Consider the following 14,515-nt stretch of genomic DNA (forward strand, 5'->3'; position numbering starts at 1 on the left):
TAGAAGATGTGGTTCAAGAGAGGGATCAAGATCAGAAAAGCAGACACGCCCTAAATCACAACTCAGACTTTAGGAAAAAGGGACCATGCCTGAGGGATGGTTCATATCACTTGTGTTCCAAACCTAGGGCCCCATCTGAGGTCTATATCCCTCAAGCGTATAAGCAGAGCCCTGGGCAAGATTTACCTTTTCCATACAGCAGCAGATCTAGGCAAGCAGAGTAGAAGCAGGCCAGGCCAAGGATATCATGACCCTGGGAAATGAGCGCCCACTGACTCTCCAGCACATGGACACACAGATCAAATCTGCCGAGAGACAGAGCCACTGGGACCAGCTAGGGAGTGGGGGAAGATGGTGCAGGAAAGGAGGGGCTCTTAACCGTCAAAGCACCTAACACTCCCAGGATCTCTTCTCCAGAGCTCTGTTTATATAGAGAACATCTGCCTGAGATCAGACCTTGTTCTAGGAAAAGGAGGTGGGGAAATGCCTCTGGAGCAGTTGAGCTGCTATAATCCCCTACCTCCCTGCAGGGAAATGGGGGGGGGGGTAACAAAGTTTGCCCACTCGTTCCAAGAGGAGTTCCACTCTGCATTTCCACTCCTGACACCCTGCATTTAAGATAATGCTTCCTGAGGGTTCAGGATAAAGAGCCCTGGCTGTAGAAACAGAAGAGCATCTCCCTTTCCACTCCAAACTTCTCTGGAGGACATCTCTCCCATTCTTATACAATGAATATAAATAACAGAAAATGATCTTAATACTTCTCCTTCAGAAATGCAGATCTGAAGAGAACTGAGAGAACTAGATTCTCCAGAGCCGGTTTCTTGAGGTGTCTGCATATCTCATGAGCTTGAAAACCTAAGGAGGTTAAAGAGTATGGTGAGAGGCCTCCCGTGAACCTGCACTCTGTGAAAGCTCTGGCCCACCAGCCCCAAATCCCATTACCCAGCTTGATGGAGACGTCAAGATGGCCAAGGCAGAGCTTGGTGTAGGCCAAGGCCTGCATGAGCTGGGCTGTAGCCAATAATCCCTCCCTGGAGAACCAACATAGGCTATTCTTCTGAATGGCTATCTGTTCACAGTGCAGCCACTTCTCCCTATCGCCCATGTTCTGGGAGAACTGGGAGAGGTCCACGTAGGTAGAGACGACCTGCAGGGCAACAAACAAATTCCCCTTGCCCATTCATGTGACATTTCCATTTGACTTCTTTTCTGTTTAAGGACCTACTTGCCTTGTGCATTGCTGCTCTCTCAATCTGGATTCCTAGTGTTCTACCACACCCTTCTATTCCACCTAGGAAATCACGCTCCTTTCATCCTTACATTTCTAATTTGATTACTCCCACTGCCGATTTTTAAACAAAGCACTTTCTCTACATGCCCCTCCTTCTTATTCAATTCAAGACTGATTAAAACACCTCTTCTTTTTTCCCTCTACTTAAAGCCTCTGATTCTTGCTCCTTATGGCTCTTCAGAACAGCTGCTTAGATCTCTATTACAACTATGAACACATTTGACATGTTAGTGGCTCTCTTCTTGAATTACTGTATTCCTGAGATTTATAGAACATATGCTTTCTTGTTTTTTTTCCTGTCTCTCTGGTAGCTTCTCGGTTTCTTTTATTAAACCAGCCCTTATCACCCTGCCCTTTAATATTGGAGCTATATGAACACAGTCCTTGGAATTCCTCTCTTTTCTATACTTATTCCCATTCCTTTGATGTTCTCATCCAGTTTCACAGCTTTAAATAGCATTTATACACTGCTACTTCCATACTTCCATTTCTAGTTCAGAAAGGTCCTATATGATATCCAGACTCATATATTCAACTGTCTACTCCACAGCTCCACCTGGATGTCTAACAGACATTTGAAATTAAATATCTCCAAAGTCTAGCTCCCAATCTTCCACTGAATCTGTTTCTCCTGCAGACTTCCCCATCTAAATGAGCATCTCTATCCCTCTAAAGTTCAGGACACAGATCTTGGAATTTTCTTTGACTTTTCTCTTTTGCATCCCATAAGAGATCCATGAGCAAATTTTGCTGGTTTTATTTTAACAATGACCACTCTTCCCACTCCTGCTGCTGTAGCAATCTTAGCTATCACCATCTCTTGACCTGATGACTGCAACAGATTCTGAAATGGTCTCCCTCCTTTCCTCTTTTGTCCCCTTCAGTTTGTTCTTGGCATAGCATCTAAAATGATCTTATTAAAAGTAAACTGTGTCATTCTTTTTTTGCAAAAATCCACCAAAGGCTTCCCATGTCTTTTAAAGTAAAAGCCAAATCCCCGGTATTTGGCCTACAAGGCCTGCATTAGCTGCCATACTACCTTTCCCCAGTCCCTCTGATCTCATCTCCGGGTTGGCTCTCTTCTTCTCCCTCCTCTCCAGTCATACTGGTCTCCTCACTGTTCCTAGCACACAGAGGATGTCCTTGTGCTTTTACTGTGTCCTCTGCCTGTATAATTGCCCGAGACAGCCTGGCTTCTCACCTCCTTCAGCCATTTGCTGTAATGTCACCTGCTCAGCAAGATAATCTCTTGACTATCCAGTTTAAAATGGCAACCCCACCAGGAGTGGTGGTACAGGCCTGTAATCTCAGCAGCTCTTGGGAGGCTGAGGAGGATCCTGAGTTCAAAGTCAGCCTCAGTGAAAGGGAGGCACTAAGCAACTGAGTGAAACCCTGTCTCTAAGTAAAATACAAAAAAGGGCTGGGGATGTGGCTCAGTGGTTAAGTGCCCCAGAACCTGCCCTCAAAAAAGGCAACTCCTGCTCCCAGAACTCCATGCCTCCCCCTCTCCACTTTATTTTTAGCCATTGCACTTATCATCACCTAACAAACTATATACATTACGACATTTTAACATACTACATGTTTCACTGGAGCCAAGTTCAGTATGTGACATATAATGTTTTTATCAAATATTTGTTGAATAAATGAATAAAAGGGAAAAACAGATGGACACTAAAATTAGGAAGATATACATAATTTTCTTTTTCCTTAAGTCAGCAGTTCTAATCCCTTTTTAGATCAGGGACATGGAAAATCTGAAGAAAGCTATGGTCCTACCCTCTCCTACCACCTACCAAATGCTCTTCTGAACATAACACAAAATTCTACATTCAGTTCAGGGCAATCCCACATAACCCCATACATGGAAATCCATCTATAAACTGCAAATTGAGAAGCCCTTTTCAAACACATGATCAGTGGTATCTCCTTAAGCCTGGGTTATTGGGGAACCATGCTAAAAACAGGAACTTGGCAGGGTCTTTCTTTCTAGCACTTGAGGTTTCTCAGTGAAGTCCAAAAATTGCTCACCTGGGCTTCATTTGCAAACTCCTCAGCTGAATTTTTCTGCATGAGAGTGGCCAGGTAGGCAAACCTGCGGCTACTGGCTGTGGCCTCTAGGTTGTAGAGCTGCCAGAGCAAAGAGAGGCAATGCACCCGCTGCTGTAGGACTGCCAGCTTCTTCTTACTGTTGGGAAGCATGAGGTAGTTAGTTAGCACACCCGTATTCTTCACCAATGCCCAACCCTCCCTCCACACAAGAGACCCAGGTCTACTCATCAGGGGCCATCTACAGATCTACACAGAAATATTACTGGAATTCCACTGCTCCTAACCCCATATACCATTTTAATTCATCCCTCTACAACAGGAAAAGTCCAGAAAAAGATTTTTTAAAAATGTTTATTCTTTGACTTTCTATTTGCCACATTTAATTGGCTGGGGGAATAAGGTGGAAGACCTAGAAGTGTTATATTTATTTGCTATATGCATATATGTATATGCTATCTATTACGTATTTTGTTATATGCTTGTTTGCTAATGTTTGAAGGTTACTTGATAGCAAGAAAAATAGGACTCTTAGATGAATACAAGAAAAGCTCTAGGCTGGGTCCTACTTTAGCTGTGATTCTCTGTAGCCCTAAAGGGAACCAGGACAATTTGGTCAGGCTTCTCACTTCTCACTGGGGTTATTTGGAGGTTGGCTCAGGAAACAGGAATGCCAATACTTTTCTAGAAATGTTTGGAAAAAGACACCAATCCAGGTCCAAGGGAAATTCCTTTTCAGCAGTCGAAGGGCTTGCCTAGCCAATTTTTTGGCCAAGGTGATCTGTCCCATGTTGAAACAGACCTGGAGTTGGCAAAATAAGAAACAGTTGTGTAAATGTGGGAAGAATACCATGGATAAGGTTTTGTTTTTGTACCGGGAAGTGAACCCAGGGGTGTTCTACCACTGAGTTATATCTCCAAGTCCTTTCTATTTTTTATTTTGAGATAGGGTCTCACTAAGTTGCAGACACTAGCCTCAAACTTGCAATCCTCCTGCCTCAGCCTCCCCAGTCACTGGGATTACAAGCGTGTGCTACCACGTCCAGCTACGGACAAGGTTTTATATGCAATACACTGGCTCTTTCATTTGGAGACGTGTAGCTGGGATCACTGAGGTGCTAGAGTGAACTGAATTGGAGCACAGCCTGATCAGAAGTCACACTAACAAGCACCAGCAGAGCCAAAAGCAGTAAAGGGGTTAGGAAACAGGATTCTGAAGAAAGCACCTTCCTTTCTCATTTCCTACACATCTGTCAGTGGGCAGAAGAGAAAGACTGAAAGTTAGAAAGTGGTGCTGCTAGATTGAGATGGCATCATCATTTGGGTGGAGACTCAGATACTCTCAGCTGCCAGAAAGCATCTGAAAGATCACTAAATCCTGTATCTCTCCTTCCTAAATAGGTTATACTACCTGAGTAGATATGGAGGTAGGTGTTGCGTTTCAAAACTACCTTGAGGATATCCTATAACTTCATGTTCTAAGGCTGAATCTCCCAAGAAAGTAATGAAGTTTATGTGATTCTTGAACAATCTTGGGAGAACTGCAAAATAATTTCTTTTTATAAAAGGAAAAAGTATTTAACTCTGCTCCAAAGATCGCTTGGTTAAAGCAAAAATAATGCAACATTGGAAAACTCTAGTATTCTTTTTAATCTACAAAGGCATAAATATTAGGTTTAAGTTCATAACTAGATTATCTTAATGTTTATCACAAAATTAGTTTATTTACTCCAGTGAGCAAAGACATAAATGAATAATTCACAGAAAATAAATAGAAATAAGTAATGAACATAAGAATAAAGAACCTTTGTAATTAGTGGTACACATTAAAACACAATCTAACTTGTCTAGGAATTAGCAAGTTTAGAAAAGACTGATAATATCTGATGTTGTTAAGGATATGAAGAAATGGGAAAAATTCAAATTGATATAATATTTTTAGTGGGCAATTTGGTAATATATTTAGTAAATGTAAAATTGTTCATATCTTCTGCCATAGCATTTCTACCTTTGGGAATTTCTCTTACAGAAAGGGAAGAGAGAGATTTAACAAGAAAATTCACTATAGAAATTTTCAACTCCCAAATGAGAGACAACATAAATGCACATGAAAAAAAGGAAGAAACTATGATATAGTCATACAGTGGAGTACTTGGCAGTTGTAATTTTTTGATACATCAATATGTATACACATATGCAAATATGTTCAATTTGTACTATGAAAATTAAAATTAGCTGCAGAGGTAAGAGAATATAGAATATGATCCTATTAAAAATGATATAATTGAAAAATGACATGATTGTGTGTATTGTTGGTATACACATGATGGGGGTGACATGAGATTAGTAGGGACTTTTTCATTTTCTTTATAACATATACTTCTATAAAATTTATACAACTCTTTATTACATTATTACATTTATAATCACACACAAAAGAATCATGAAGGGATTAAAAAATAGGGTAACTCTTAGAAAAAAACAAAACTTCAAGGTTACTCCCATTCTTACCTCTGACCGAAGCCTGCAGAAAGTGGCCTCCTCAAACTGACAGATCTTCACTTTGTGCTTTTTCAAGAATGAGAATGCTGAGGGCTGACCCAGAAGACTGCTTGCCTTCCTTAAATAAAAGAAGGCCTTCAAACAGACAAGGGAGGAAGAATTTGGATTAGGATTAGGATGGTGCTGGGGGTAAGGTTAGGATGAGGGTCAAGATCTGAATTTGAATCAGGTTTGGGATTTCGAGGTGAAGTTAGGGCCCAGCCTGCTGAGTCAAGGGCAGCGCCAGTGTGGGTTGGTGCTCTTTTTTACCACATTCCTATTTCATGTCTTCTAAATCCCTCCAGCTTCTCTCTCTCCCATTTTCTTCTACTTTCTACACCTAGAGACTTGATAGTAAGCATTCTCAAATTCCCAAAGTAAAAAGGCTCAGGGCAAGGGCCAAAGAGCTGTTTGCTCACCATGTAATTATCTGACAGGTCCAAGGAGGCAGCAGCAGCCTCCAGCAGGTAATAAAATGCACAGTTGGTTTCTCCAACAACCAAGCAGTGCTGGGTGAGCGGTGAGAGCACTAATTTCAGGACTTCCTCACAGCGGCAGGGTTTTGTGGTCAACAGGTCTTTCTCGGGGCTGGTCTGAGCCAGCTTCTTGTTCACTTGCTCTAGGAACTCTTCCTCTGTTCTTTGTGGAGAAAAGATCAAGAACTAAGAGTGGCCACAAAGTTGCCATTTTTGTTGGGGCATTACCAGGTCTCAAAACCACTTTTCCCAGGAAGCTTCTGTATAATTTATTCATTTTATGTCTATCTGTTTCCTCTATTGCTCTATAAGTTTTTATAAGTCAGGAACCAGAGCTATAACTGCAATGCTCTTTTAGGGATTAAAAATAATTTAAAGCCAGCCAGGCACAGTGGTGCATGCCTGTAATACCAACTCCTGAGGAGGCTGAGGCAGCAGGACTGCAAGTTCAGGGCTGGGCTGGGCAACTTAGCAAGACCCTGTCTCAAAATAAAATAAAAAGGGCTGAGGATATAGCTTAATGGTAGAGCACCCCAGAATTCCATCCCAGTATTGGAACAAACAAACAAACAAAAAACAGGAAAAAAATTCCAAAAACCCAAAACCAACCTAAGTACCTCATAATAAAAATGGGGAAACACCACATCTGAAGAGTAAACTAACAAAGTAAATATTAAATAAAACAAAAATGATATAAATCAATAAGTAATAATATATCTAATAGTATATTTCAATTTTGTAATAGCATATTTGAATATTATTGTATATAGCATCATCAATCCATAATTCTATAAGGCAGGCAAAATTGCTTCTCTTTACTAGTGAGGAAACTAATGATCAGAGAAATTACATGACTTATGGTATTATAGTCAATGAGAGGTAGAACCCAAATTAGAGCTCATCTCTCTGACTACTAGTATTCACTTTACAAAGGAAACCTGAGGTCAAAAGAGGTCAGATATTCCTGAACCACAATAATCTAAAACAGTAGGAATTGAAGAGGGACTTGAAGGTTGGCCAACATGCTAATAAACTGAGGGAGGTAGAGGTATTCAGCACTGAAAGAGGGATACATGACACAGGTCAGTATGGGGTGGTTCATATGGAATACAGGTTTTTTGATTGTTTGAAATCAGTAGAGTATCATGTTAGATAAGGGGGATGAGAAACTATGCCTAGAGCAGCTGGTGAAAATGACAGTTTAAAATTGATGGAATAGGCATTAGAAAGTCAGGCAGTACTTGGTTAGGAAACACGCATTTATTTTCATATCACCTGAAGCAAAAAAAATAATCAAAAGATTTATAGCTGGAAAAAATATGCTTTCTATACAGTGTTTGAAAGCTTAAATAAAATTATTCCTGACCCTTAAGAAATAATTTCCCTATAGAGAACTGTCAGCCTGAATTTGCGGTTGATTACAAGAGTTCCCACTTTTCACATTCTTTGCTGTGCAGAACCTTTCTAATTTGATGCCATCCCAAAGGAAATAAGAATGTGAATAGAGAGTCTATAGAATGGGAGAAAATCTTTGCTAGTTATTCTTCTGACAGAGGATTAATATTCAGAATATGTAAATAATTCAAAATTCAACAGCCCCCCCAAATAACCCAATTAATAAATGGACGAATGAACTAAACAGATACTTCTCAGAAGAAGAAATACATATGGCCAATAAATATATGAAAAAATGTTGAACATCATTAGCAATTAGGAAATAAACATAAAAACTGAGATTTCTGTCTCAGTCAGAATGGCGACCATCAAGAATACAAACAATAATACATGCAGGAGAGGATCGGGAGAAAAAAGGAACACTTTTACACTGTTGGTGGAACTGTAAATCAGTACAATCCCTATGGAAATCAATATGGCATTTCCTCAATAGACTAGAAATAGAACCAACATATATCCCAGCTATACCACTCCTCATTATTTATCCTAAAAAATTAAAGTCATCATACATAGCAATGCATGCATATCCATGTTTATAGCAGCACAATTCACGATACCTAAACTACAGAACCAACCTAGGTATCCATCAACAGATGAATGGATAAATAAAATGTGGTATATATACACAATGTAGTTTTATTCAGCCATAAAGAAAAATAAGTCATTTGTGGGAAAATAGATGGAACTCAAGAACATTATGTTAAGCAAAATAAGCCAAACTCAGAAGGTCAAGAGTCGTAGGTTTTCTCTCATATATTGCAGCTACAGAGGAAAAAGGAAAAAAAAGTTAATGGTGGGATCTCATGAAAGTTGAAGGGAGATCAGCAGAGTAGAGGAAAGGGACCAGGAGAAAGGAGGAGGAGAGGGAAAGGGGAAATACTGGTGAATGATATTGGCTGAATTATATAGTGTGCATGTCTGAGTATGAAACAACAAATCCCACCATTATATACAATTATAATGCACCAATAAAAAAATGAAAATAAAAAATTCTCTTCCTGAGGGATCAGACTCCCCTCTGGTATGAGGGTGAGGTGAGTCCCCCAGTTTGATGGCTATCTGTCTCTCACTCTGGGCCCTGTGTATCCACCCTCGGCAACTTCATCTACCTGCTGTGTTGTTTACTTGAGAAGGTCTCCTGACTTCTGAATGTTTTTTCCTGGAAATGAAAACTATCTGTGGGGAGAAAAGATACAATTATCTTTAATTATCCATGTTTGGATTAACAGGACATTTAAAATTCCTGACTACCTTTTTCTCTGCAACTTACAACACAAAATTAGGATGATACAGTATAAAGTCCTAGTGACAAATATTTGTGATCTGCATAGTAACTCTCATTGTCAATTTCCTCAAACCAGTTCCCAGCTTGAAGGAGATGTTTGTTAAATGAAAGAAAAAATGAAAAAAGTTATGTGTCCATTCTGGTTTGATGAATACTTCTAATGGTGGAAATCCCTAAATACATTTGGATCAAGTTGATGACCAGATCAGAGTGAATTGTAGGGCCTAACATCAATGGAAGAAAACCATGGTGAGCATAAGATGCTGTAGTCTACTAGCTGACCTTAACTAGCTTTTATCTTCCACATTTGACCTTTTGCAGCTGCCATCCACAGATAAAAACAGCAAATATTAAGAATGATGTTTGAGATTTTATCATGGAAAGGATTGATAGAGTCTAAATGAACTGTTATAGGGAGAATTTGGGTTAAATAAAAGGACTGGCTCTCTGAAGTAATGATAAGTAAGGAAAAGGGTTTGGCAGCACTATTGTGGGGCACAATTCCCAGGGGCACTCTCTCATTCTAGCCTCTGGGAATAGTGCCCTCTGGAATTGAGCAACATCAAGGCTGTATGGCCTGGTTATGGGAACCCCACTCAGTGTTTGGCTGGGCTCTGGAGGTTTCAAACATTTCTCCTACAGACAGACCAAACCGTCTAGTCCAAAGCTGACACTGACTTCTCAAAGGTAAAGAGGACATACAGGAAATCCCTAAATACATTTGAAAGCACAATTTCCTTACAATACCAGATTTTGGAAACTACAAAAAAATGCAAATGCCCACAGAATTGCTCCAAGTCACTGGTTTCACCTTCATAGAATCATGATACTGTTATAGGTAGAATAGGTATTAGGGTCATAGGTCAAATCCCTCATTTTGGCCTTTCACCAGGAACAATCTACCACTTCTTCCCTACAGTCCCCACCTCCCACCCTCTAACCAAACCAACTCATGACAAAGAACAGAAGGAGATTTGGCTGAATCTTGACAGATGGTTTCAAACATGGAAGATGGCACAATTAGGAAAAATAGGTGGAGCTGCAAGAAGGTAGATCCCAGCCTGATGAAAGAAGAAATTTTCTGATAGGTCAAGACAAAGAAATGTGATGTCGTGTAGGTAAGCTAACTGAAAAAGTTAAAACAAAGATAGATCACCTCTGATCTGGTTTAATAGGCTATGGTGAACATCTATCCACTAATACAGGCTTCTTCAAATAGCTAACTCCATTATCCCTCAGGATTCAATTCTGGCATTATCTCCTTCAGGGAAGTGTCTTCTCTGAAACGTTCTTCAGTCTGGGTTAATGGCACCTTTTACTAGGCATCCCTAAACCTGATGTGTAGGCCATTTTCATTGTTTTTACCACACCATACTAAAATTCTCAATTTATACCTATTACCCCAAAACTGATAGCTTCAGGAGTTCAGAGGCTAAGGCTTACTCACATTGTATCCCTAACATCCAGTGTAGCAGCTGATACATGTAAGGACTCAATATATGTGTAGTGAATCAAAAAGTAATGAAGGCAATGACTGAATTGTACTGTGTACCTAACATGTCCTTGGCAATAAAAGCTGCACATTACATATTTTAATCAATTCAATTCTCAAAATGACAATATGAAGTTGATATTACTACTTTTCCCATTTAATTCAGATCGAGTAACTTTCCCAAGATAGCTAACAAAAACAAATATGAAAAAGGTTCCTTTGAACTCTGAGGTCACGTTTTTAAAAAAATCTCTGGTACTTCAGGGTTAAATAGTTCCTTCCTACATACTTTCTCCCATCATCTGATTTAACTTTTTGATGAAGAGCTCCAAGTGCATGGATAAAGAGCTGCCCACACATATTCTTTCTGCCTCCTGGGTTTACCTTGGGGAGAAGGCAGCTGCAATTTGTCTGTGGTCACTTGTGTTAGCACTGAGCCTGTATCTTTGTAAGTACAGAATCTAAAGGTCCCACCAGAGCGCTTAGTAGAACAGATTGCAAAACGATGAAAAGGGACGAAGTCCCCTCCATGGCAGCTCCCACAGCGGCAGGCCAAATCTTGGAGAAAACAGGCACATTCAAGGTGCAATGCAATCTGTTGTTCCTTGGGCCACAGCTCCCAAGCAGCTTCCCGCAATAGAGGCATTCCAAATTCTAGAACATCAGTTTGAGGCAGGGACGGTTCTTTTTGCAGACTGAGAGGAGATGCTGAGCCTGCATCTGAAATTTAGGAAAATTCAAGTGAGAGTCTCCCTTATAGTATTTTTCTATATGGCAAACTTCCAAGCACACTGTTGCTACTTTATAAGGTTTTATTTTCAACTCATGGTTGGTGTGCCTGTCTTTGTAGAAAGAATTTTATACCTATATGAAAGTGATATCGACTATTTCTACTAAATATTATGGTACAAAATGGAATAAATTGTTAGTTTTACTGAAATACAGTGGGAAGATTTTTTGATGGTTCCTCCTAAATGGAGCATTTTTACTTTGAATTGTTACAAATCTCAAATCATCGGAAATATTCTCTTTAAACACAGAGCACAAACAATTCAAAGTCAAAGAGAAAGTATTTGTGGATTATATGTGCTGTGGATCATCCATGCTATGATTTTATTCTTTCATATGAAGAATCTGAGATAGGCTGTTCAATTGATATTTTGCTCTGTTCAGGTCTGTTTCAATATCACGTGTGTCTATTTTCCTTATGAATTTCTAAAATTCAAGATGATTTATCCTTTTTTCTTATTATTTGTACTAGAAAACCAGTAAATGATTAGGACAATATTTTATGAACCAAAAAATCAAAACACAAATACTAACACATGAGTTAACAAAGAGCTGGAATTAAGATAATTCTGATACAGAATATTTTTCTATTATAACCATGGCTCCTTCATAGATAAATGAAAAATTTTCTTTCTCTTTCTGAATTGTTAGCTTTCAGAGAGAAGCCCCTAATACATGATACTGATGGTCTTTCTAAACGCAGAATACCGTCCTTCCTCACCTGACTTTTTCTTCTCTTTCGTTTGATCAATGATGTCAATAATGGATGGCACTAACATGGACTCAGCAGGAAGCTCTAGCCAGCGGAGCACATGCATATCCACAAGAGCTCCCAGCAACTGAAGTAGCTTATTTTTATCCCAGCCAGGCAGGAGGTGATGCAGCAGATTTATATGGAAGGAGTGACCAATGATTGCAGCACACTTGATCAGCAACTGTTCCTCTGGGCTTAGTTGATCCAGTTGGTTTACTGCTATTTCTGTCCCCGCCCCGACCACCACCGCCAAAAAGAAAAAAAGAAAAAAGAAAGGAAAATAGAGAAGTGAACAAAGTTTCTATAAACCTAGACTACATTATGTTGTTAATCTGTACATCTTTAAAAAACAAGCTTGCTTCCTGTCTACCCCTATTTACTACCCGCCTTAATCCTCTCTTTCCTACTCAGCCAAACCTCTTGAAAGAGCTCTATCTTCAAGTCCTTGTTTCCCATTAATCATTCAACCAACAACCAGGTCTCTACTACACTACTGAAACTATTCTCCTATGATCACCAAAACCCCTTGCTGGTCAACCAAAACTGTGCTCTGCATCACTCGGCTGACATTGATCCTTTCTATCTTCGTGACCTGTTAGTACTCAGATCCTTTTTTTCTTATTATAAATTATTAAACTTTCAAGTCAAATTTCCTGGTCCTAGATCTCTTAATAATTGTAAAGATCTTAATTAACTCTGAGCACTTCATTAAATCTCTCCATATTCTGACCTAAACATTAAAGTAGTCGGTATTAAATCAGTAAGTCATCAAGTTCAAAACCTTGGAATCATCCTAAACTTTATTCTTTCCCTTACAACCTACTGGTCATTCACTGGTCCTCTTTCTAAATGTCTCTTGGATATACTTCATACTAAACAATTTTAGTATGAATAGCCATTTTCACCTGGATCACTATAATACCGTTTTGCACATCTCCAATTTCTTCTTATTCTCATTCCAACAATATATTATTAACTAGTGACAAAATTAAATATCTAAAACAAAATATGATCATGTCAGTCCCCTGCTTAAATACCTTTAAAATTCAGTGTGATCTTTCACAATCTAGCTTTGGCCTTTCATTTAGAACAAAGCTTTGCTAAGCTATTCATTTTAGCTTGCAACTTACAACCCCTTTTCCTTCCCTCACAGTGTTGACTTTGGATTAATTTTCTAGCTGTTTCCTGGGATTCCCAATAAAATTACAATGTGAGCAGTGTTACCTGGCACTATGGCTTATGCTGAGAATGACCTCTGATTTTCGACCAGGGAAAGTGTGAATCAGTTGATTGTAAGGTACAGTTTTGGGCTTACTTGAGTGTAACAATTCTTATAATAGATCATGATCCTTGCAGGGTCTAAGAGCTATGCTTATCAGGTTGTTATAAGAGATATGAGTCTTTACCTGGGAATTGGGGTTTCTAAGCATCTATGCTTCATGGTCTCATTCCCTTACACTTCGGACTATTGCTTGAAGCTCCAGAGAACAGTCCCTGGGTTGCCATGTAAACTGTTGTAAGGACTCCCACTGAAGAAAACCACCAGCCAGTTGCTGTCCTGCTAGCATGCTCATTTCCTCCTAACTAAAGTCAATGCCAAGTTTGGTCTGTCATAGAGCAAAAACTGTCTAGTTGAACGTAAAATCTCCAGGGTGAAGAATTTATGGTATCATACATTCACAGAATATTTATTATGTGCCATGATTTATTTTGCTTAATCCTTAACAGAACCCACGATATAGCATATACTGTTATCTTCATCTGACAGATGAGAAGACTTATCAAAGGCTTCCAGCCAGTAAGTGCAAGATCCAAAAGTGTCCTAATTTTTCTGACTCCAAAGCCCCAGCAATTGACTACTCATGTCTTTATGATGGTTTCATATATGTGTCTTATTTTCTCAACAAGATGATATTGTACTTGAAGTACATTCATCATAATATTCTTCAAGAGGGCTTAATATAGTACCTTTCACACTAAATACTTGAATAGAACATTTAAAAAACAAAACGTAATTAATCTTGAAGAATGTCTCCTCTCAAACTATGCCTGCTCAGTTCTTTGTTCTTTATCAAAATAAACATACTTTGCATTCTTTTTAATTAAACTCTTGCTATATACATAACATTATTAGCACCACAGATTTTCTTAAATCTCAGCAACATCATCTCCCCTGCTTATTTCCTCCTTTGGCACAGGAATATGCACAAAGGGAAACTCAGGTCCTAATTTTTATTAAATAACTGTAAAAGTTTCCAGGTCATCAAAAGAAAGCAACAGGCCATTTAAGTAAAACATTATTCATGTCTTGAAAGGGCTCTTCAGGCCCTGCTAGAACTTATTTCTTGGAGAAAAGTTTCCTTTCTAGAATAAAATCAAA

General features: G+C 39.1%; 1 protein-coding gene across 4 annotated transcripts in view; it reads right to left on the reverse strand.

The window, feature by feature from the left end:
• Nucleotides 1-14,515, reverse strand: part of LOC124989568 (adenylate cyclase type 10-like) — a 39,257-nt gene that overhangs the window by 2,082 nt on the left and 22,660 nt on the right. For 2 of the 4 annotated variants that reach the window (XM_047559433.1, XM_047559432.1), the window contains exons 18-25: nucleotides 12,103-12,360; nucleotides 10,977-11,312; nucleotides 8,925-8,991; nucleotides 6,304-6,523; nucleotides 5,855-5,980; nucleotides 3,973-4,145; nucleotides 3,326-3,482; nucleotides 762-1,150 (exon numbers count right to left, since the gene is read on the reverse strand). In XM_047559433.1, the coding sequence (XP_047415389.1) occupies nucleotides 762-1,150; nucleotides 3,326-3,482; nucleotides 3,973-4,145; nucleotides 5,855-5,980; nucleotides 6,304-6,523; nucleotides 8,925-8,991; nucleotides 10,977-11,312; nucleotides 12,103-12,360 (1,726 nt within the window). Of the gene's footprint in view, nucleotides 1-186; nucleotides 306-761; nucleotides 1,151-3,325; nucleotides 3,483-3,972; nucleotides 4,146-5,854; nucleotides 5,981-6,303; nucleotides 6,524-8,924; nucleotides 8,992-10,976; nucleotides 11,313-12,102; nucleotides 12,361-14,515 lie in introns of all 4 variants that reach the window. The other 2 variants (XM_047559431.1, XM_047559434.1) reach the window with 2 other exon arrangements.

This window comes from Sciurus carolinensis, chromosome 7, assembly GCF_902686445.1.
Source record: "Sciurus carolinensis chromosome 7, mSciCar1.2, whole genome shotgun sequence".
In the NCBI taxonomy this organism is placed as follows: Eukaryota; Metazoa; Chordata; class Mammalia; order Rodentia; family Sciuridae; genus Sciurus; species Sciurus carolinensis.